Source organism: Taeniopygia guttata, chromosome 3 (assembly GCF_048771995.1).
Source record: "Taeniopygia guttata chromosome 3, bTaeGut7.mat, whole genome shotgun sequence".
In the NCBI taxonomy this organism is placed as follows: Eukaryota; Metazoa; Chordata; class Aves; order Passeriformes; family Estrildidae; genus Taeniopygia; species Taeniopygia guttata.
The window spans coordinates 55,044,492-55,066,339 of record NC_133027.1 but is presented as its reverse complement, the minus strand read 5'-3'; the positions used below and the strand labels follow the sequence as shown (position 1 = coordinate 55,066,339).

At 35.7% G+C, this 21,848-nt stretch overlaps 1 protein-coding gene across 8 annotated transcripts in view; it reads right to left on the bottom strand.

The window, feature by feature from the left end:
* LAMA2 (laminin subunit alpha 2) overlaps positions 1–21,848 on the bottom strand; it is a 333,883-nt gene that overhangs the window by 237,897 nt on the left and 74,138 nt on the right. For all 8 annotated transcript variants that reach the window (XR_012055037.1, XM_030267881.4, XM_072926874.1 and 5 more), the window contains exons 2-3: positions 15,159–15,329; positions 10,946–11,058 (exon numbers count right to left, since the gene is read on the bottom strand). Coding sequence is in view for 7 of the 8 variants with exons in the window: in XM_030267881.4 (XP_030123741.4) it covers positions 10,946–11,058; positions 15,159–15,329 (284 nt within the window). In the remaining variant the exon portion in view is untranslated. The remainder of the gene's footprint in view (positions 1–10,945; positions 11,059–15,158; positions 15,330–21,848) is intronic.

Genomic DNA, 21,848 nt, shown 5'->3' with positions numbered 1-21,848 from the left:
ATGAAACTGCAAAAAACCAAAAAGAAAAGCAGTGGAGAGTAAAGAGCATACTGCATATCACAGTGAAAGGATGTAATTTCTCTTAGTCTAAATCTGACAAGAAAAAGAACTTCTTAATGTAAATAAAAGAATACACATGAAGAGCTGGTGGTTTTAACTAGTATTCAGTTACAGTTTCCAACCTGATTCAGACTACTACTGTCCCAGCCTCTAAGAGTTCCTTCTGTCACAGCACTGAGCTATCTGCAACTGCAGTAACTTCCTGGACAGAGAAACAGAGCTGGAATTACCAGTGTTTTCAAATACTGGTACACTGTTAATGCTAACTGCAGACAAAGAAAGATGCATCAAAAGCATCATGCATCAAAAACATGGCCTGGTTGATATTATTCTTGATCTTTCTAAGGCTAGGCTGAAGACAGTACAGGATGCTAATCCGTGCTTCTTAAAAATACATTTCCTTTGGGAGACAGATAGAACTTTAGCATGACACGAGAGGATGGTTGCCCCAGCTCAGTCAGCTCCACCAGGCACTACCAGCTCACCACAGTGCTGCGAGGCAGAGAGCAATCATGGTGCATGCTATGTTTTACTGCGCTATCTCAGCAAGCAATGACAACCAACAGACTCAAATTAATAGCAGCTGTATGATTATTCTCAAAGCAAATCAATGTAATGGAAGCAATGCTGATTTTCCAATCACTTGGAAAACTGTCCTTCTCCAGATAAAAGAGTAACTCTTCTTTTACTGCGGAGTTGTTTAGCAAATACAAAACCAGCAAATACTTAGTGCATGAGAAATCTAATAAAGTCTAATGTATCACTGAGTTTTGTTGCATTTGTTTCCACAGTCAAAAACAGTGACATGGTTCAGTACTCTGAAGCCAGCCTTCCTAGTACAGCGTAACACCAAGCTTCTACTCCCCCGGGGTAATCAATGGAGCAGCTTGGTTTACTTCTTCAGATGGCATCAATAAATCAACACATGTCAATTGACAGAGCAACTGCACCACCTTAAAGCACATCTTGATTTGTACAAGTCCAATAGAATGCAACTTAGGGCCCCTAGCCTGCTTATACAAATGGGAAAATGGAGCAATACCAAGCTGCCTGGTAGTATGCAAAATATCATTAACACAGCTGCCAAAGCGCAGGTGGTGCTTTTTTCTACTTGTTCCTGCTCATGTGACCATAGCAGTATAATTATGGGAGTGGGAGTGAAATAGTCTAAATACTCCTTTAAACCTTTCCCAAATTATAGGCAACATAATCCTCAAGATGAGAAACAAAATGAGTCTTGGGTCTCATTTTCACTGGTAATTGTCTCAGCAGTGAGAACTATGAAGCACATATTGTAGGAACACTTCCATAAGTTATAGCACTGTACCTTCTTGTGAATGCCTCATAAGACACAGAAAAGTGCATCCTACTATAAAGGATAATTTGCTACACTAATATTATTCAGATAGAGCTGAAGTGAATCATTAATCTACATAGGGTTAACTACTGAAGCAGGAAATCTCATTGTGTCCGACTCCCACTTGTGCTTCTATTAAAAAAAAAAAAATCCTTCAGTTAGAAAGCATTCATGTAAATTAGAATATCAGCAGAGAAAAAAATTGTACCACACAATACCGCAGAAGTATTTCCATTTCATTTTCTCAACAGAAAAATTTATTTGCTCTAATGGAGGCTTCCGTCAACAATCTGGTGTAAACTCTGTTTACTGTAATTATGTAAAGTTGCTGATTATTATTGCAGTTCAGTGTCAGGACTTTAAGCAAGGACTAGTTTCCTTACAGGCTGGAATAAATACTGTCATACCACATGACCTTTACCATGACACAGATTTATTTAAAAGTGTTGATAGGGGTAGAAAAAGCACTGCAGACACCCCTTGTCCCAGTGTGAAATCCATCCAGAGGAGTCAAGGCTACCTCAGAACATCCTGAGGTTAAAGGGGGTTATTAGCTACAGAAGAGGAGCAGGGGAAATTCCATGCTGAATTCATTATGGCATGCATTAAGGGTTAAGGGGATTGTATAAATGGATGAGACTTACAATGGAACCATTTAGGGGAAGAAATAGAGTTAGAGAAAGGGAGGGATCAAGGTGGATGAAGAAGGAACAAGTGTAAGATAGAGGGAAAAGGAGATGAAAGGAACCAGTTGACTACTACAACTAGCTGTCTGATCAGCATGTTAATCCTGACCTCAATCACTGAAGTCTATCCTATTTTTTCACTAAATCCAGTTTCTAAATATCTTCTTTAGGTGTACTCTCTCTTTTTAGTGGGTATGTGTGAATAAGAGTTAACGTCAAGCTCAGCAAGTAGAAGAGATCTAAATACCAGCAACTGGAATGGGGATGTAAATCTCCAAGACCTTCAAAAGATTATCTAAGGCTAGCTACTGAAGCACTGCATGCCTTGGTTGCATCCATAGATGTATACGCCCCTAGCAAACATTAATCCTGATCAGCTGGAGAGGAAGAAGAGGGTGAAGCAGGCTGTGCTGTGTGTGTTTTCATGTGAGTGCTGACAGGGCACGGTGGTCTATTTGTTGCTGTGTGCAGCCATGAGTGTGTTTTACTCTCTCAGGAGTATTGGCTCTGTCTTGCTACAGTCCGAATTTGAAAACAGACATAGGAGCCTGAACTTCACACAGGTGACCAAGAATCAGAAATCACAGACATCTACAGAGTCTCAATGCAAAAGTGCTCCTCAGTCATTAACTTCTATCTTGATACTCACATACAAAAGCTATTGTTATATATGCAGCACATCATACACCTTAAATACCACATTTTCATTGTTTCTCATTTTGTATTGGTCTCTCCTAAAGGTTTAAGACATGAAACAGTCCAAATTCAACTACTCATGAATTGAAGCAGAGATTGTGTGATTTTGAGAAACAGTTCCTTGTGTTCTCAGAGGCCAATTTATGAGGTCAGCAATATTTCAGTTAATGGATGCTGTTATGGATTATTGTTTGGGTCTACTATGTAGACAGTTTTGATGCAAGAATTTTTATACAATTGGCTATTAAAGAACAACTGCTTTTCTATTAGTCTCACATCCAACTCTGACAGCAAAAAAGCCTTCTTTAGAAATTAAATGTCTTTCCAGATTCCTCAAATGGCCATCTAGCACGTATTTTACACTGTCCTTAGAGACAGTAGCCATGATTTCAAATTTTCTGCTCACAGTTAGAACTTCTGTAATTGAAAATGTTGGCATGGGTGGAAAAAAAAATTATGCTTAGCAGGATTCCACTAATATCAGCTTAGAGAGCTGAACATCTCCCACCATGCAGTTTGCCTTTAACGACAATATTGCTTCTGTTCCTCTCAGCTGCTTTCAACTAAAATTCTGCTACCAGATGGAGAACTTGGGCTTAAAGAAACACACGCTTGATTCCAACACAGATTTTTTTTTTTCCCAGTGTTGAAAGCAATTTTAGCAGAGCTTCATTGGTCCAGAAAAATTTTAACTACAAAAAGTTGTAGCTACAAATGTCATGCAAATTAAGATGTCCTCTGCACTTCATGGGTAAAACTGAGAAAGATTTTATCATAGCTAATCTTGAAAAGAGCTAAGGTGGGTGTCTCCAAACCAGTTACAAATGAATCTTTTCTAGTTAGGCAAAAATTCACTTTTGTACACTGCTCAATCCCATTCAGTTAATGCCTGAAGAACATGCATTTTAAAAAATATATAAAAATACTTGAACTTAGAATAAGCTCAGCTTTCACCCTTCCATGAATGTAACTGCTGGAGAGGCACAATTTCTTTTAGGAACACTTCCTTCTCTGACAAAAAAACACATCGTTCTAATACTTCTCAACTTTTGTTCATGTTCTAAGATGTCATTAAAAAAAAAAAAAAAGAAAGAAAGCAAAGTCTATTGAAAGAATGCACTTTATACAATGTCAAATTCTAAAGTACTCAAGTTGTCCAGCTGTTGAATATCTGAGACACATTAAGCCAAATGGATGTAGTCAGAATCTATAAAGTTTCTGTCAATGTCAAATTTTTTATTTGTAATTTTCTCAGTTGGTTTTCTCCATTATCAACTGTTCAGCTGTTTGTGAAGGCCTCAAAAATAATAGCTACTTTCTCTTGACTATTTTTGCTGCTCATCATTGGCCTGGTGTATACCTTAATAGAGGGCTGAAGTTAATAATATCTTTTAACAATACTTTCAAATAATAGCAGAAAGCAATTTATTTTCTAAAGTTTATCACTTCTTTCCATGAAGAAGACTATTTTGACAAAAGGAAAATTGATGAAAATGCCAATATCCAAACTCTTCTTAAAACCTGGACAAGAGAGGGGACAGAAATAGTTGTACCTCTATTTTGGTACTTAAAACACACAAAAAGAAAAAATCCTTTTTTAAAAATTTTCTCAATCCAAGAACTGATGCTCAGCCTGGGTCTATTAGCCTTGAGATTACTCAGAGTGAAGTGTTCTTATTTTCTTCAGTGATGTTTCCATGCAGCCATGCAGTATCCTCTCATGAGCTCTCACTTATACGAAATCTGTACATTTTAATTTGCCTATCACAACATAAACACTATTGCACAACCAGCATCAGCTGCAAAACTTAATTTTTCAAGTAAGCTTCTTATTCATCATAAACTATTTAAAGACAACATATTTCTTCATTATCAATAACAAAATCTGCTCAAGACTGAGAATCTTACGAACCCCTTACTTATCACATCACCATTCTCCCAGGCTCCACATTTTTCTTTAGAACCAAGACACCTAACAGCACAAAATCAGAACACAACCTCATATTCATGTCAGAATGAATGTGTCACTGGATTCAAAGGAGAATAGCTCTCTTCCTTAAAACCAAAATCAGCAAAGTGGAATGTATATGTATTACAGTTATCCAGGGAAAATACAAGGCAAGTTACCTCAAAAAGAAAACATACAAATTCTCAACACTCTTCAAAATCTTTGTTATTGTGTGTTATGATCTGAAGCTGGAAGGATTTGCTCACTTAGAAATCTCTCTGACTAAGCAAAAAGCAATAAATTTATGGTCTGATTTAGTGGTGAGCATAAACAACTGGGCAAAAATAATCCTATGGATATTTATTGTTAATACAACTCTTTAACCCAACTTACAGCACTTTGTTTGGTGGGTACTACAATTCATCTTACATTACAATAATGGGTTCTTAGCATTTCAGAATGCATTTGAGAGAACTTCCTCCATGTACTATTGAATGACTCATGAAAAACTTTCTCTTTTTAATGCTGTAGGAAAGTCAGCTTGAGCATCTTCATCTTCAAATATTTGTTTGTTAGAACACCTAGAAGTTCATGCAGAGCCTCTTCAGGAATTACGGCTGGAATAGAGGTGCAGTCTCAGCCCTTAACTGGGGAAAAACATAATTTTATTTTCCTTAGGCTTTTGTCTGAGTGACATCAGTGGGGAAAACTTTATTCTGAGACAAGAAGAGAGCCTTGGGAAAAATCTGTTACTTATTAGTGTGTGAATATTCTCTCCTTCCCAAAAATGAAAATCAAGGTGGAAAGATACATAATCTAAAGTAAATATGCTAGTAGCATATAAAACAGGTAGGTCTTAAAAATGTTTACTGTAATGTCAAAATATTTGCTACATTCTGTTTGTTTTCATGATAACAAATAGTTTTTTCTACGTATGTTTGCTATAAATCCTTACTAGTGTATTTATATGCATTTTTTTCTTGCTTTTCTTTTTGAGTTTTTAAACGCTTTCTTTGTAAGCTGACTTCAAGTCCAACAGTCTTACTTTTAAAAGATTTTAAAGTTACATACTAATTAATAATGTAAAGTCATTAAAAAGTTATAATAATTTAAAAGAATGTCAGTAATTTACCTAAATTACTCCATTTTTCACCCTATAGATAACTATTTAGTTCATTACCAGCAAATTGTAAAACAAAAGAACTTAAGGGAATCACTAAAATGTTAAGATTCAAGCCTATGAAGGTAATGAAAAAAGAAATAAGAAAATAATGAGTATTGCAACTAACCTACCTGTCTAAAGGTTGGCTGTGGAGTTTATTAAAACAGAACACCTAATTACTTTTTCTTTTTTTTAATTTATTCAACTGTAATTTTCATGGTTTTAGTTACATCTCTTTTGAGCTGTCACTTCAACAGCTCCTTTACTGCTTAGGGGTAACTGAGTCAGAAAACTGGCTCAGTTTTTAAATAATTTGTTTTTTGAATTCTCAAATATCCACGTAACTTCAGAACGGAATGATCCATGAGCAAGAAGTAGTAAAAACAAATATTGAGGATGACAGCTCTATGTTGCAGGCTTGGACTGTAGCTCACGGATCAGTACCATACACTTTTGAGTTTTTACAACGTTGAAGCCAACATGGAGTGTTGGCTGACCCCTCCCCCAAGCTGGCAATAAGACCTCACACAGGCAAGCCAAATCAGTAAATTGATCCAGCAGAAACCATACCCCAAAAAACAAAACAAGACATAGTTTCCAGTACCTAGGTACATCTGGTTTCCTGCATGGCAACACAAATACTAGTGCCAGAACAAGAAGTACAGAAACATCTCCCTTTCAGCAGGGAGCGGAAGAGCGGCAATCAGGGAATTGCACGTAATAGTCTCAACAGACTTCAAGTTTTTTCACTTTTTTCTTTTTAGACAAACATTTTTGAAGATGAACAAAACTGACTGTCGTCTGTTGAAGAAAAGTCCAAATTTGGACTAAACATTTCTGTTAAACTACTTTCTGGTCTGGGAACAAAGAGAAGTTTTAAGACTTACCTTTACAAAAGAAGTTTTGAAAGCATTTTAAGCCCACATTGGTAAAAGAGGGTGTATTTATATGCATTTTACCCATTGGTAAAAGAGGGACGAAAAATATTAAGTGAATACCTAAACAAAATGTTTGCACATATATAGAAATTTAACACATAAATACCAAATGGCATTTCATTTTGCTAAACTGGTTCTTATATCCGAAGACTAAACAGTATAGTTAACCTTCTCTTCATTCCTTTAGCTGTTCTGATATTTGATATCAGAAGGTATTCAACAGAAAGCTGTAATTTTTTTTCCCAATGTAAAATGTATCTGATATTCCAGAGAAGAGAAAATATAACATTAAACCAAATATCACCCAGTGATATGAATATTGCTATATGACTATTCGGGCAATGTGTAAAGGCTATTTTAATATGCCTTTGTTGCTCAATATGTTTTAATACCTTAGCCACTGTTCAGTCAACTGTCAGAAGTTAAAATGAAAAACTACAGTTTTGTATTAAAAAAAGCAATGTTGTCAAATGTCTTACGATTTACCTCTTATTCACTATGGCTGTAAGATTACCTTCAGTCAATCTGTAAAGGATTAGTTGAACTGGACCTTATTGCGGGGTTCAACTGTATAAACATCCTAAGAACGGGTTCCACTAGTAATTTGAAACCAGGTAACAGGGAGATTGTTCCAGAATCCAAAAATCATGCAAAAACTTTGAAATGGCCAAGACTCAAAGGCCTGGTTATTTCTTCTTTAAGAAAAAAAATATTAATTAGGCAGGGATGCAGATTTAGTTAATTCATGGGTGTCTGCCACCAGTTTGCTGTATGACATTCCTGTAATAATGCCATTGGAAGGGATGGTGACTGCAGTAGCTTCTACTTAGAGTCAGAACACAATTTCTTAGACTCCCTCCTCCCTTCCCACAGAAGAAGGGTAGAGGACAGGACGAAAAGATAAAGTGAAAGAGCTGGATGCTATCAGAGCTTAGGGAACTTAAAACTGATGAAGTGAAAGTGTTTTAGAGAGAAACAGCTATATAGCTTAATCAGTTATTCTTGCTCTTGCAGCTTATAAGGCTCTGTAGAGTGAGCATTACTTTGTTTTTCTTCAGATACGTATGCCTGGAATGCATACCTGGACACTGAACTGATTCTCCACAGTCTCAAGCAATTAAGACAGTTATTAGATCCAGAAATTTTTGCCAGAATATTAATTCCGGGTCCACCTGTGTTCCACACATCTACAATTCACATAAAATATTCCAGCCTAATTTAAAAAATATGAAGTGCACAGCAAAATCAGAGCACAACCACATAAATATGCTCCTGGCACAAGTATCTGAGCAGTATCAAGGATATTGCCAATGTCCTTGTTCCCTAGAGTAGTTGGGAATTTGTTAATAAAAGTGTCCTGATGTGTGTAGAAATCAGAAACAGATGGGCTGACCACTTCACCTCAAAATGCCAACTGGTTTTCCTGTGAATTTGCCAATTTTCTTTAAAGACACTCTACTAATCTTCCACATCACTGTGAAATCAAGACCAGTTGAGGATTTAGGAATACCACGAGTACAGGGAATATGTTCTCCCTGGATGTCTAAGCATTTCTGTTTGCCAGCTCCCTGCTCTCAAATCCTTGAAGAGAAGGTCTATTTCAGTCCTGCGAAACACGGCACTCATGGGACCTGCAGTATCTCTGTTGTGCTTGAACCACCCAACACTCTCAAGGCAGAGCAGACAGACCCTCCCCAGCCAGCAGGACTAAGAGCTGCAGAGCAGCAGACAGATTCTCTTGGTACCCAGCCCATCTGTGAACCACCCCCTCCCAAACTTGGATCTGCCAAGGTAGTTCAACCTATCACTTTAACCTCCATTTAAATTCATGTAAGAAACTCCCAAATAAATCTGTATTTTTGACTTTCTATGCACTTGCTGGATGAAAAGCACTGTAAAAAATAATCTCACATTTACATGTAAGAATGGAGTTCCATAATTTTCTTGTGATACAGATGAGACTTGTTACAATGGCTAAAAAGTGGGGAAAAGTGAAGAGTTAAGAGCAAATAAAGATGTTCAGTACCAAATAGTTCCAGTTTTCAACTTATATTTTAATAATATATGGAATAAAAATTTCAAGCATACTTCAATGAATTAGAAACCTAGCCTCCATTATACATAAAAGCTCTTTGTAAATATTAAGGCAAAACTCAACTGTTGAGAGAAAGCAAGAAAAAATACTACATTTTCCCCAGCAGGACTGATAATATTTGGGCTTGTTCTAACATTAAGTAAATATTACTTCCTATAGTTTATTACCTATTGCTAAACAGTATACATTATTTTATATGGCTTCCCTGCAAAACAAAGTTTAAAAAAAAAAAAAAGTTGCTGCTCAAAAAGGCCAAGCAGTATATAAATGAGGAAATTGTAATTATTTTTCTGATTTTTTTCATTAAATTGGGATTGCTAAAAGCATTCCATGTACTATCATAATTGCCAGTAATAACATAAGAACTAATGCATTCCTGCAATTTTCAGTCCATTACTTGTGGATTTGTCATTTGTTATTTCTATCACACAAAAAGAAGTTAAGCATTTTTATACTTAAAGCAAGAATTCATCAACACAAACATAGCAATTACTGAATCTCCTAAAAGCCAAAGGTAAAGAATGGAATTTCTTTTAGGGGAGATCCCAGAGATATCTAGTGACCTTCACCATTCATAGTGACTCCTACACAAAACAAAATCTGAAAGAGAAATTTCATATACTACCGATTACTTTAATAGTATATAATGCTCTGATGATGAAATTCCTGAATAAGCAAACAAAAACTTTTAGTACTTCTCCAGAGAAACAACACATTCCTTACTGAGCATTCCAAAAGCTACGCAAATCACAGCAGATCTTTTAATACATTTTGGGGAACAATACTTGCTCTGTTCCTGTACGGTGGTGAGTAAAATCCCATGCATTCCTAACTAGATGGGTTACTCAGCTCATAAAGGGTGTGCCAGATAGCATTAGTGACACAGGGTCTTATCCCACCTCTCTGACACCCACAGAAAACTCAACACTGCTGCTGTTCCAGCCAATAACAAATTAATGGGCCTAAGAGCAGGTATCAGCTTTAGAGCTGCAGAAGGACTGCCAAGTTTCCTTTGAACAGTTAGTAACAGGACATGGGAAAGAAACAGGGTCAGACTTGATCCTTGTCTCATTTTTAAGAAATCGTAACAAAAAACCCCAAACCCACGCCACACACAGTGCAGCATTCTCAGACTGCTGTCAGCTAGCACATAGAGAAGACTTTTAAATACATTAGAACAACCCAAATGTTTTCTCCAGTATCCTCATTGACCCTTTAGTTGGTAGCTTGTAATACATAAGAAAACTTAAAACTTTCAGAAATTCATAATTTGCTAATTTCTGATGATAATCTAGATAATTAAATAGCAGGGGGGAAAAACAGCAGTTGTAAAGCCCTAGTTTAAAAGACCTGACCTAAACAACCACACAACTAAAATTTCTAGGGTGATGGAAAACAAGGATGGGAATTTACTTTTAATGCCCAATGGCTACTTGCATATTAACAGATCACAACCAACAAGAGGCACAATTCCACAAACCAGCAAATAACTCTGAAAACGTAAAAGACATTTTAAAAGACCCCACAAGCCTCTTTAATGCACAGCATCCTACTCTCAAACTTCTGTAAAAGTTACAGCTCTCCCGTTTGAAAGAGAAATGCACATTGAATACTTTTGCATATATAAGGCCAAAAAAGCAGATGTAGGATTGTTTCTGCCATTAGCAATGCGGGCTCCAAAGCCAGAATGCTAATAACACTTCCAGGATTCAAAGGCTCTTTGAGGTATAAAAATCTCTACCCTCCAAATACTACAGTTTCACAGATAAAAGGTACTTATAACTGCATGACTTACTAAAAATATATATGACATAACTTTATTTTTTATTTGGCACATTATGTTACAATGAGTAGGTCACTCATACCTATATAAACAACAGAAAATTACAGGATAAATTTGTCATGTTTTCATACAGGAAAGCAATACAGAGCAAAAATTAAGATAATCCAGGTGATCTATCATGCAAGAAAGCAAGCCTAGAAACAAACAAATAGAATTCTACCTGTTGGAGGTCCAGTGTAATGGTCACATAATGATACTCAATTCCATTCTGGATACTAGGGCTTTGCCACCAAGTGTTCTTGCCATCAATTGCATTTGCTATTGGGTGTCGTTCTGTTAGAACAGAAGAAACATATAAATAAATTTCAAAACTATTAGAAGATTTAATTATTTTTAGCTCTGAAATCTAGATTTTAAGGAAATTACAGAACTAATAAGGCAGGAGTTAAAAAAAAAATAAAATTAATTTTTCCTGTACTCTCGAGCCATGCTTATTATTACTGGAATACTGATCTAATATTAGTTGTTTAATTTTAGTTATGATCACAAGGTCATTCAGAACATCTAATTGCAGAAGGCCCTCCTTACGCTACAAAAAGTGCAGGCATTTAAATCAATAAACACTTCCTGCACTCTTCCAAAGTTTTGAGTATTGCAAAGTCATGGAATGTTGCAACAGAAACAACAAATCAGAAGCCTGAGATATGGTGTGCAAGAAAAGCAGAGATTAAAGTAAGACTGATACTGCCATTTCTAAGACATTTCTAAGCACACCTGGAAATAATTCAGGAAATAATTCACAAATCATTACAGAGGAAATTATTCAGAAATCATTACAGAATATATTCCTCAAGTGGAAAATTTTCTGACTCATATATATGCATATAAAGGTTTGTTTGGTTATAATCCATATCAAAGTCCAAGATGCATTATTTTTCATGTCTATATTTACTCTGCTGCAGTGTCCCAGATGAATCCTAAGTAAGAGGGATACAAATTTATTTACAGAATTGAATTTTTCCTGAATTTCACGATCTTCTACATTTTCCAAGTTTGCCAACTTAGTACTTTAACATTATTAAACTAAGAAAAATAATACTCAATGTTTCCAGGTTATTTTTTATGTTTCTTTCCTGTACAAAATGAAAAATAACAAAATCGAAATTTTAAAAGGTACAAGGATCTATATTTTGAAGTCCCCGATTTTCCAGAGCAAGCCTGTGCATTATGAGGAAAATAACCCAAAGGAAATTAATGTGTGGTAAGTTTCCTCTATGCAAGTTCTGTTTGCAAGAACATGAATTAGGAGAAAAACCTAGCCCTCTTATTAAGGGTGATTTTCTAAAATCTCAGGTTTCCTTGGAATAAAAGTGGAATATGATTCATTACTAGCTGGGCCTAGAATTTCAAATAATTACTTTATTAACTGATTAATTTGCTTATTATTTTAATTATTACTTAACCAGCCAGATTGATAGTCTTTGTATCTCTGTTTTTTTGCTCTATCAACCACCTGTGGAGGACAGGAGTCCTAGCTCATTAAGGGAAGCCAGAATGCCTGAACATATATAAAGATAAAATAAAAGGGCTTTGTGGGAGTGAGTGAAGGCATAAATGTTCAGTATTGAAAATGCCAAAAGTTTCATTTAAATATTATTCAATGGTATTGGTGAGCAGCAATATTTGTAAGTTAGAAATCTGGTACTACAACTGATAAAGCTATAAGTAGCTTTATCTGTATATTGAAAAGAAAAGTAAAGCAAACCCCATGCTTTACATGCTGTCAGCTCCCACAGCTCTGATCATCTTCTCAAATCTTGGCTTTAAATACATGGCAGCAAAAATCATCTGTATATCAAATTCAGGGGCTTTCGGTGACTGTGACAGAAGTCGTCTAATTGGAAATTTTGATCTAAATCTCTCCAGATGAAATTGATATGAAGGTAAATCATCAGAAGGAGGATTGGGAGATGAATCAACAATTAACCATAATCACTATTATGAAAGTTTAATCATAACTAATTTGAAAATTGATTAATTGCTGGCATGTTTATCTTATTTAAAAGGTAAGGGGGAAAATACAGTATTTGTTAAAAGGACTGGATTTCAAATGCAGTTCAAGGACCAATCTCCCTGATGGATGGCAAGAGGGAGAACTTAGAGAGTGAGCCCATCAAACTGTGCACTTTAATTTGGACTTACATGTGGTTAACCAGGGAATTTGTATTCATTTCCTACTACAGTAATTAAGGGGAAGCACTCCAGACTCACACATTCCAGGGGGATCATTTAAAGTCTGGTTATATTACATGGTTCTCCTATTAACAAGCCATCCCTGTTTAAACAAGGCACTTCCCTTTGCCAAATGAAAATTTGAAGACCTTAAAATGAGATATGATTGTCACAAATGATCAGATATTATGAAGCTGGACTGATCCAAGTGTAGTAGATCCAAGAGAGTAGGAACAAGGAGAAACATAGATATAAATCATTCAGATGGGTTTTTTTATACACACACATATATGTCTGTATGTATACACATATTTTACTGTACACTGTCTGACATCATAGACAAGACATAGCAGTATCTCTGGTTAGGTTTGTTTTTTGAAATAAGCAAGCTTCATATAGGAAAAAAACTTGGGCAATGTGCATATGTCTCTAAATTCCCATCTGTAAAATAGGAAAGTCTTTTGCACAGTCTCTCTGCCAGTCGGAATGCTTCCAAAAACTGAATTCTTCTCTGAGTGAAGCACACTGCTATAATGTAATTGGATGTGTCTATTGCTAAAGAATCATATGACCTTCCCTTAGAAGATGGCATTTTCTGTAGTTAAAGAAGACATTGAAACTTGGAAAACAATCTGGAAAAAAATAGCTTCAAATAAATTAAGTATTCTACACTGGGACAATTACAAATAGCTTCACAAATATGAGATGAGGAGTAATTTAGCAGGAAAAAAAAGCATCTGAAGTTTGCAATGGACAACTAACTGTTCTCTCAGTGGTGTTTCACCATTAGCAATGGGAAATATCAAAGTAAAATATGTGAACAGGAATGTATGATTATTCTGAAGCAAACCTGGTTCTCTGTGTAGTGCTAGTAAGAGCTCAGGTGAACTTTAATAAATATTAAAGTCTCTAGAGAGAATTCAGAGAATTGCAATTCATGCAGTTAGAGTTCTGGAATATAAAACCTACGAGGAGAATGAAAGAAAAGATAACTTAGTGTAGAAACTAGACAAAGCAATACCATCACCCCTCAAATAATTAAAATATCTTTTTTAAGAAAAAGGAATAAATAATCCATTCCTTGTATTGACTGAACTTAAGAAATAGGCAACATGAATTTCTGCAAGGAGATGCAGATTAGCTATTAGAAAAACACTTTGTTTTGAGCAATGTAAAGAGTGAGCCACACTGGAAATTGTGGCCATGGGAGGATGTTTCTAAGGAGAATCCAAACAAGTTTCTGTCTGGAAAGCTACAGCCACAGATAGCTCATCCTGTCTAGAACTAGCAGACAGATTAAATGTCATCTTTTTTTTTTTGTTTTGTTTTATCCTGTGGTTTTTAGCACATGCTTAAATGTCATGAGACATAAATGTATCTGCGTTAAGTTTTACTGGAACACAATTGGAAAAAAAATAATTGTCTTCATGCTTCTGTGTCTGTGGTTCTTCCAGTATTTTATCTATCCCACTGAAAGCTGTCTTAAGTATCCCTACATCCTCTACAATCTACAGTGCCAATATACCCATGAAAATCTAATAATGTTAAAGCTGTTCATGTCTTTCACTGCAAGGTTACATGAAATTAAACCTGTATGACTTGACTAGGAAATTTTCTTAGTTCTAATCTTCCCAGCTAACAGAAATAGGCATATCTGAAGTAGATGATGACAAATTTTACTTGAAAACTGATTTTGCTTCTAGATAATCTTTAAGAAAGCAGTGTTAGCAAAAATCAATTTTAATATTAAAAACTAAGCATTAAACCAAGCAGTCCTCTATTACTTTATCTTATTTTTTCTGGCGTAGTGAAACTGCATTTACTGGAGTTTCAGATATTGCTTAGATTGGCCAAAATGTTCAAGTTCCACAAGTAGGTATGCAGGTAAAAGTCAGTTATCTGGTTTTTATTCATGGTTAATGTATATCAAAAGAATTCAGCAACAGCTGTAGATACTTATTGTTTAAATCTGAATTTAGGTACTATGCTTTTCAGTATCTGAATGAGAAAATTCTGTGGGAGGAGTACCCATATCAGATATGGATTTTTAAATATCTTTGGAAGAGATGGTTAACCTGATTTAAAAAGAGACACGCATTTCACAGTAATGAGGTTGGTGAACTACTGTTTTGTTTCCTGAGTATCTACACCCTTTGGAGAAACATCTTTTTAAAGGAACAAAATGAAAATGGCACACATACGATGTGGAACTCGGCTCCTTTGATCGCAAATGCGGCACTGAGGGTTCCTTGCAGGCTGTCCAGGTACATGTTCAACCAGTTTGCAGTACATTTCCCGCCCCTTTTCTCCACAGGTTGCATTGGTTGTGATGAGAGCATTACTAGCCAGGTTCAGCACTGCAGGAAACAGTCCTGAAAATAAAATAAAATAAAATAATAAACAAAAGCAACAGAGGCAAAACCAAGGTGAATTTAGCAGAATAATCACAAATGAATGTAACACCTGCTACAACATTAAAGCAAAAGCCTTCATTTTCAACAGCTATGGAAGCAAAAAAAGAACAACTTTGGTTGTGTATCCAAAATTTAGACATCAGAATAAAGACACTATATTGATGGGTTTTTATCCCCATTCCTCTAAAATTCAAATTGGTACCTTCTGGTTATATCATGAAAAACAGCAGGATGCCAAGGAAAAAGTACAAAAACATACAAAGATCTTAAAATTTTATGTTTCACAATCAAACCTTGTGTTCCTACGCAATTGGCCACTGCAACACCATACACAATGTACCTATGAAAACTCCTTATCATTCTTCTTTTCTGCTGATATCTCCATGGAAGAGCTTTTCCTTCACAGACTGCAGCACTTGCATCACACTGTATTACTGTTCTGCTTAGTTCTTCATAGACACCTTTGTCATCAGAACAGCAGGGTAATTCATCCAGCAACATGAATAGCATATGTCATGCTTCCCTTTCTTCAAGAAGAAAATAATATATACGACATCATATCTTTTATCGTAGTGCTGTTGCTATTTTTCCAGGTGCACATGCTGAGTGATGTATTATAATTCTCATTCAGCACAGCATTTAAGCACATCTGAGTGCTCTGCTGAGCAGTTATATGTAGCAGTAAGCAATAAAGATTATAAACCATATGAAGAACATTCATTAAGGTGGGTTACTCTCCTTCCCACTAAGTACTGATCAAAACCTTTGAGCCGTAATAAAATTGATCCACAGAGAAAAACTGATAGTATGTGTCAAATATGTATAAAATTGACCAGTTTTGTATCTTCAAAAGCAAATTTGCCATGGCTACAGGTTAAACAAAAAAGCCCAATACAAACCAACAAACCAACCAAAAAAAATGGGCTGATGTATGGACTCTTAGAATCACTTTTAGATTCATTTTATGACAATTTCAAGTGGCCCAAAAGTCACTCTTTTGCAATTCATTCAGCTTCCAACCCTATTATACTATTGTAATCTCAAAATAAGGTTTTAATAAAAACTGAATTGGTCGTTATTGAACTCTGATCAGGCTCCTTTTATAATGGCGCTTCTTTTCATCCTCCTCAAATGGACAACACTCTTCCACTGACTCCTTTCAATCCTTTAACACCAGTCTCCTGCTTGTCTCTGCAATTAACCTGTGTGCCATTTAATTACCAAGCTTGGCTGGACATGGTACAGCTGTCCTTTGACACTGTCAGTTAGTGACTCTCACGGTCACTTTAAAACCATGTGTAAATATACTGTTTGAGCAAGAGAGCCAATTAGTTACTAGCCCATCCAATTTGTGCAGCAAATCAATACTTGCGATTTCATCGATCATGCAGCTTGCTCCTTCTGTGTAGATTAAAGGTTATTTTCATCACATTTTCAAATCTATACAGTTGTTCTTGTATTTTTATTCACTGCATTCAGTGGAATTTTCTGTCTTCTGTGATGAGGCCACATGGTTAAAAATCAGTATAAGCATTAACAGAGTGGATGAATTAATAGCTGTGGAACTTCCTATGTTGACTGACAGCCTTATTATTCTCTTTTTAGGCTGTACAAAGTTAATAGTCCAGAAGCCAGTAATCACTGAGTGTTAACAAAGAGTCTGGCATTTGGTTCACAGCTAAGTATTTTAAGCCTTCAAAAGTGAACCTCATACAAAGGACAGAATGATCTTACATGCAAAGAAATGCAGTACATGGCATCAGGAGAATAAATCCTTCAAGAAAGAGCTGAAAGAGAGCAATGAAAAAGCCTCCAGATTCTCACAGCTATAAAAATATTACCTGTTCTATGTCTATCACAAATCATACCATTATTCTAACACAAATATAAGATACATAAATAAATGAAGAGTACTTAAGAAACCCGATTATTAGAACAAAACTTCACCCTTGGGTCACCTCTTTAATGTGCAGAGCACCTTACAGTCAAGCTACTCAAGCTACCAAAAGAGCTTTATCAATAATCAGTACAAACACAGGCAACAAAACAAATACAGGGAATTTCACTGAAGAGCTGACGTCAAGATGCCAGCACCTTTCAGAGGTGTTCCACACTAAATTCCCACAGGCTCGGAGTGACAGGCAGAGAGCAAAAGATGCACATTACAGACAGCACTTCACCTTCGCCAATTCACTTTTGCCAACACTTCACCTTTGCCAGCACTTCACCTTTGCCAGCACTTCACCAATTTATTGATTAATTCCTCAACCCTGGGGTTTTAACAAGTAATAATTAACAACTACATATTTGAACACTTTTTGAAAGTCTTTATTTCCAATGTCCAAGCAGCTGGGCTCAATAGACCTTATGAGTCCCTTCCAACTCAAGATATTCTACAATTCTGTAATACCTCTTTGTACAGCCCAAAAGAAAGCTTTGCTTTAAAAGAAGATTTGATGTGCAAACCTGATAGAATGGAGGAAGCAATAGTATTAATATTGATTTCTAGCAGTTACATATAGATATATATATTTGCACAATAGAGGCATGACATTCTAGCAATACAGAAGATGAAACCATTTTCTTGAAAATTTTAGGTAGGCCTTTTGAATATGAAATAAAAATGTGTATGTTTATGATGCTAATATATCAAGTCACATGAGATTCATGTTAAAAAAAATCATCTTCCAATCATAAATCCCCATGAAAAAAGTCAAGAGAGCTCTAGATAGCACAGTTAATTTCTCTTTGCCTTGTTTTTCATTACAATAATCATACACAAGAAATATTTTAAAACTGGTGTACTAGTTCTGCACATCTTCAATTCAATTTCCCAATAAATTTTAAAGTTTGTTGTTATCAATCCCACCTCGAATTCTATGGGCATCCTACCATCAAACACTTCCAAAAATATGATCTGATAAAATTACAAAGACTTTTTCTTTCTTTATTGACAATGACTTCTGTAAACCTTTGCTCCAGTGCAAAGATTGAATAAAATGCCTCTGAGCCACAAAGACATCATCTCCATTTTGTGTAGCTCAAGTGTAAGCAGAAAAATTTGACTCCCTTAAACTCCCAGCTACATCAATATTTTCTCTCCTTTGTGTCACTGGCAAAAATCATATTGGCAATAATTTCTATCTGTTAAAAAATAACAAAATTCTAGCAATTGCATGAAGGAAACAGGAAGAAAATACTGTTTTTTAATTAGATAGTGGTTTTAGCAAATTGAGTTCAATTTCTGGTTTTCAAAGGACTTCTGCTGTGTGAAGAGAAAGAGGATCAGATTCTCTCCCCTGTGAAATGGGAAGTAATCTTTCTGCTCTACACTTTGGTTTTTAAGCATGGAACATATTCCTTGAAGATTTTAGTGCATGAAAACCCAACAGAAAGTTTGTTTAGTGTTGACAAGTGATTAAACTATGAAAGGCAAATAACACAGAAATTCATCAAATTATTTAAAGTGGTGTATAATGCACAGGTAATCAAGCATGCTGCTCAAGTCACTAGAGAATTAATGATGATAAGTTTAGCAGAAACAGTTCCAGACAAAAAAAAAAAAATTGCAAAAAAGAAAGGCAGCAAATCAGCAGGATTTTCTTGCCTACAAACCCCTATGTACTCAAGTTTTACACTACCACTGTTGTAGTTAAGTAGGTGTGGTATCAAGGTACTAACAACATTATCTTTTTTTTTTTTTTTTAATAATGGTCCTGGATCAAAGCACATCTAGATACCTATCTTAAAGATAAAAATACGGACTGCTTGGGGTCTGTGGTTTTTTACAGATGCCTCAAAAGCTACCCTTTATTAATACTAAAATTTTCTGGAGACACTGACAAGCGTATCAGTGATTTAGTAAGTTCAACACATTTAAACTAGTAAAGAGACTTTTACAAGATTCCACAAAGGAAGTAAGTCATCATAACACATGAAGGAATGACCTCTCATGAGGTCAGAATTAAAAAACGGAGAATAGCAGTGGGAAGCCATAGCTATCCAGTTCTATTCCAACAGCAACGTAAGAAACTTAGAAAAGGGGATAAAAATTAATATTTTTGATCATAAAAATTATTCATGAAAATTAAAATAAGCATAGACCTGAGAATGGTAGAAAAATTCCACAGACTATTTTGTCTAGGCAATAGAATGGTATATGAAATTAAGGAATGAAAATTGATGCACAGGGGGAAAATATGATTACTTCTGCACTTGCTTTTATCAGTCCTGAAATAGTTATGAATGATATTTCAATGAAAATATTAGCTCGAGGAATAGAAACAAAATGTCACTACATTATTGCATAAATCCATATGTACTGACAACTCAAATACTGCATGCTATCCCTTACCTCTCATCTCCAAAAGGATATGGTAGAGCTAAAAAAATGAAGAAAAGTGTGACAAGCTGTGTCACAGCTGTGGAACAACAACTGAATGTGGATATGAATAGGCTACGAGTTTTCTACTGGAAAACAAACTGATTGGGAGATGTATAAAATGACGTAACTGCATACAAAATAGCAAATGGCTTTAGTAAGTAAATCTTTGCAGTGAACATGGTACCTTTAGTTATTCTTGTACCACAAATTGAAGGTGCTGAGTCAACTTATCAGACAGGAGTTTTCTTCACTGATTGGGATATTTTTCCTGTTTATAAATGAAACTGCTTTTCAGCATGATAGCAATTAAATTCTAGAACAGATAAGTAAGTTATATAATAAGATATTTTTATTCCAAAAGCAAGAATGGATAAAAACCCAACTAGATTAATACACAGAACAAGGAGTCATCCAGAGCCGTTAACCATGAATGGCTTATGTTCAGTTGCCAATTCAGAACATCCCTAAATCACTAACTGATGCAGGGTTTTACCCAGGGAGACATCCCTGTACTCCTTCACATTTTTCCTCAATATTGCTGCCGATAGGTATCTATATTTTTTTTCTTATTAAGGCTGGTAGCTTATACATCCCAACATCAAGGTTCATCCAAAATGGAAGAGAAAATATAATCTTAATTTTGTGTGGTATTGCTAATGAAACTATAATATTTTTGCCAATATTCAATTCTTTCACCAGACGTGGTTCCCTATACTACATCTCATTATTACCTTGCACCCAGAGAGGTTTCTTCAATGGCTACTTATTCTATGGAATAGATCTTGTTCTGTAGATCCTCTATAGAATATTCTCTTGAGCCTGGCAATTTCCTTGCAGTTTTCTGCAAAGCAGTATTACCTAATTCATTTTCTTATGATTTCCTTATTTTCACTGCATAAAGGGAAATAACAGCCTAGCTTCATGTGTTTTATCTACTTTTCACGAGTTCCTACCAACCTTCAGCTCATATAAGCTCCATGAGTACCAGTGGAATAAAACCTACCAATCTGATGCCTGGCATGCTGCCTCGTTTTGTCATGCCCTATTACCTACTCCCCTGCCAAACTAACAGATTTTCCACATGCTTTATTGCAATAGTGGAGATCAGCAGAAGCAGATGAGCTACACAAGTAGCAGGTACAAGACATTTTCATGAAGCCTGTCAGCTGCTGAATTCAGTCTCATTCTCACTCTCACTCCCTTCTGGAACAGCGCTGTTTGATTGACCTTCAGAGCCCACTGACTTGACTTCCCTAGCTCAGAGAGGATGGAGGAATTCTAGAGGGAAATCAAAGATATTAACTGCGTCTCCAACTGCTGAATGGTGATTACAGATTCATTATGAAGTGGGCATAGTCACTGGGGTAACCTACTTTTAAAATGTGTCAAGAAGCAGCTACAGCAAAGGAGTGGTACAGGAAACAGATATGAATGTAAACAAAATAATTTCCTTGCACATTAGCATTCCTACCGCTCACCAGTTCTGACACATCTTTCTTTTCTTCCCCTCATATAACTCATGGGAAATTGTAAATCCTGTTTCAATCACACCACCATCCCACATCTACAGAGCAACTAGTAGTGGTAAGTCTCACTAGAAATTCATTCCAGCACCACAATGGAAGCACAAGCAAGGAACCAAAACCAAGATTACAATCTCTATTGGATTCTGCTACTGCACAGAGGAAAGAGCAGACATCTTAAGAAAGAAGAAGGAACCACCATGGTGGTTGATAGGACATGGAAGACAGCAGCAGAGATCTTTGCATGGAGATGAAGGAAGGAACTTTCTGAGTGGGGGAGACTAGAAAGAAGAAAATTGAAAGAAAAACCACTGCAAAGATACTCAAAGAGCCTGTAACCCTTCTTATTTTTGCAGATTATTGGCACACTGAAATTTGTATTCAGTATTATTTAATGTCTATATTGAGGTTTGATTACACAGCAATAAGATCAGTATCTCATTTTACTGAGGGTAAAATTAATATAAATAATTGCAGTTCCTGCACATACAAACAAAATATTAACTTTAAAAAATCAGGATTGATTTTTAATAGCTATTTTTAAGTACTTCAAAGATAGAAGACAAACTT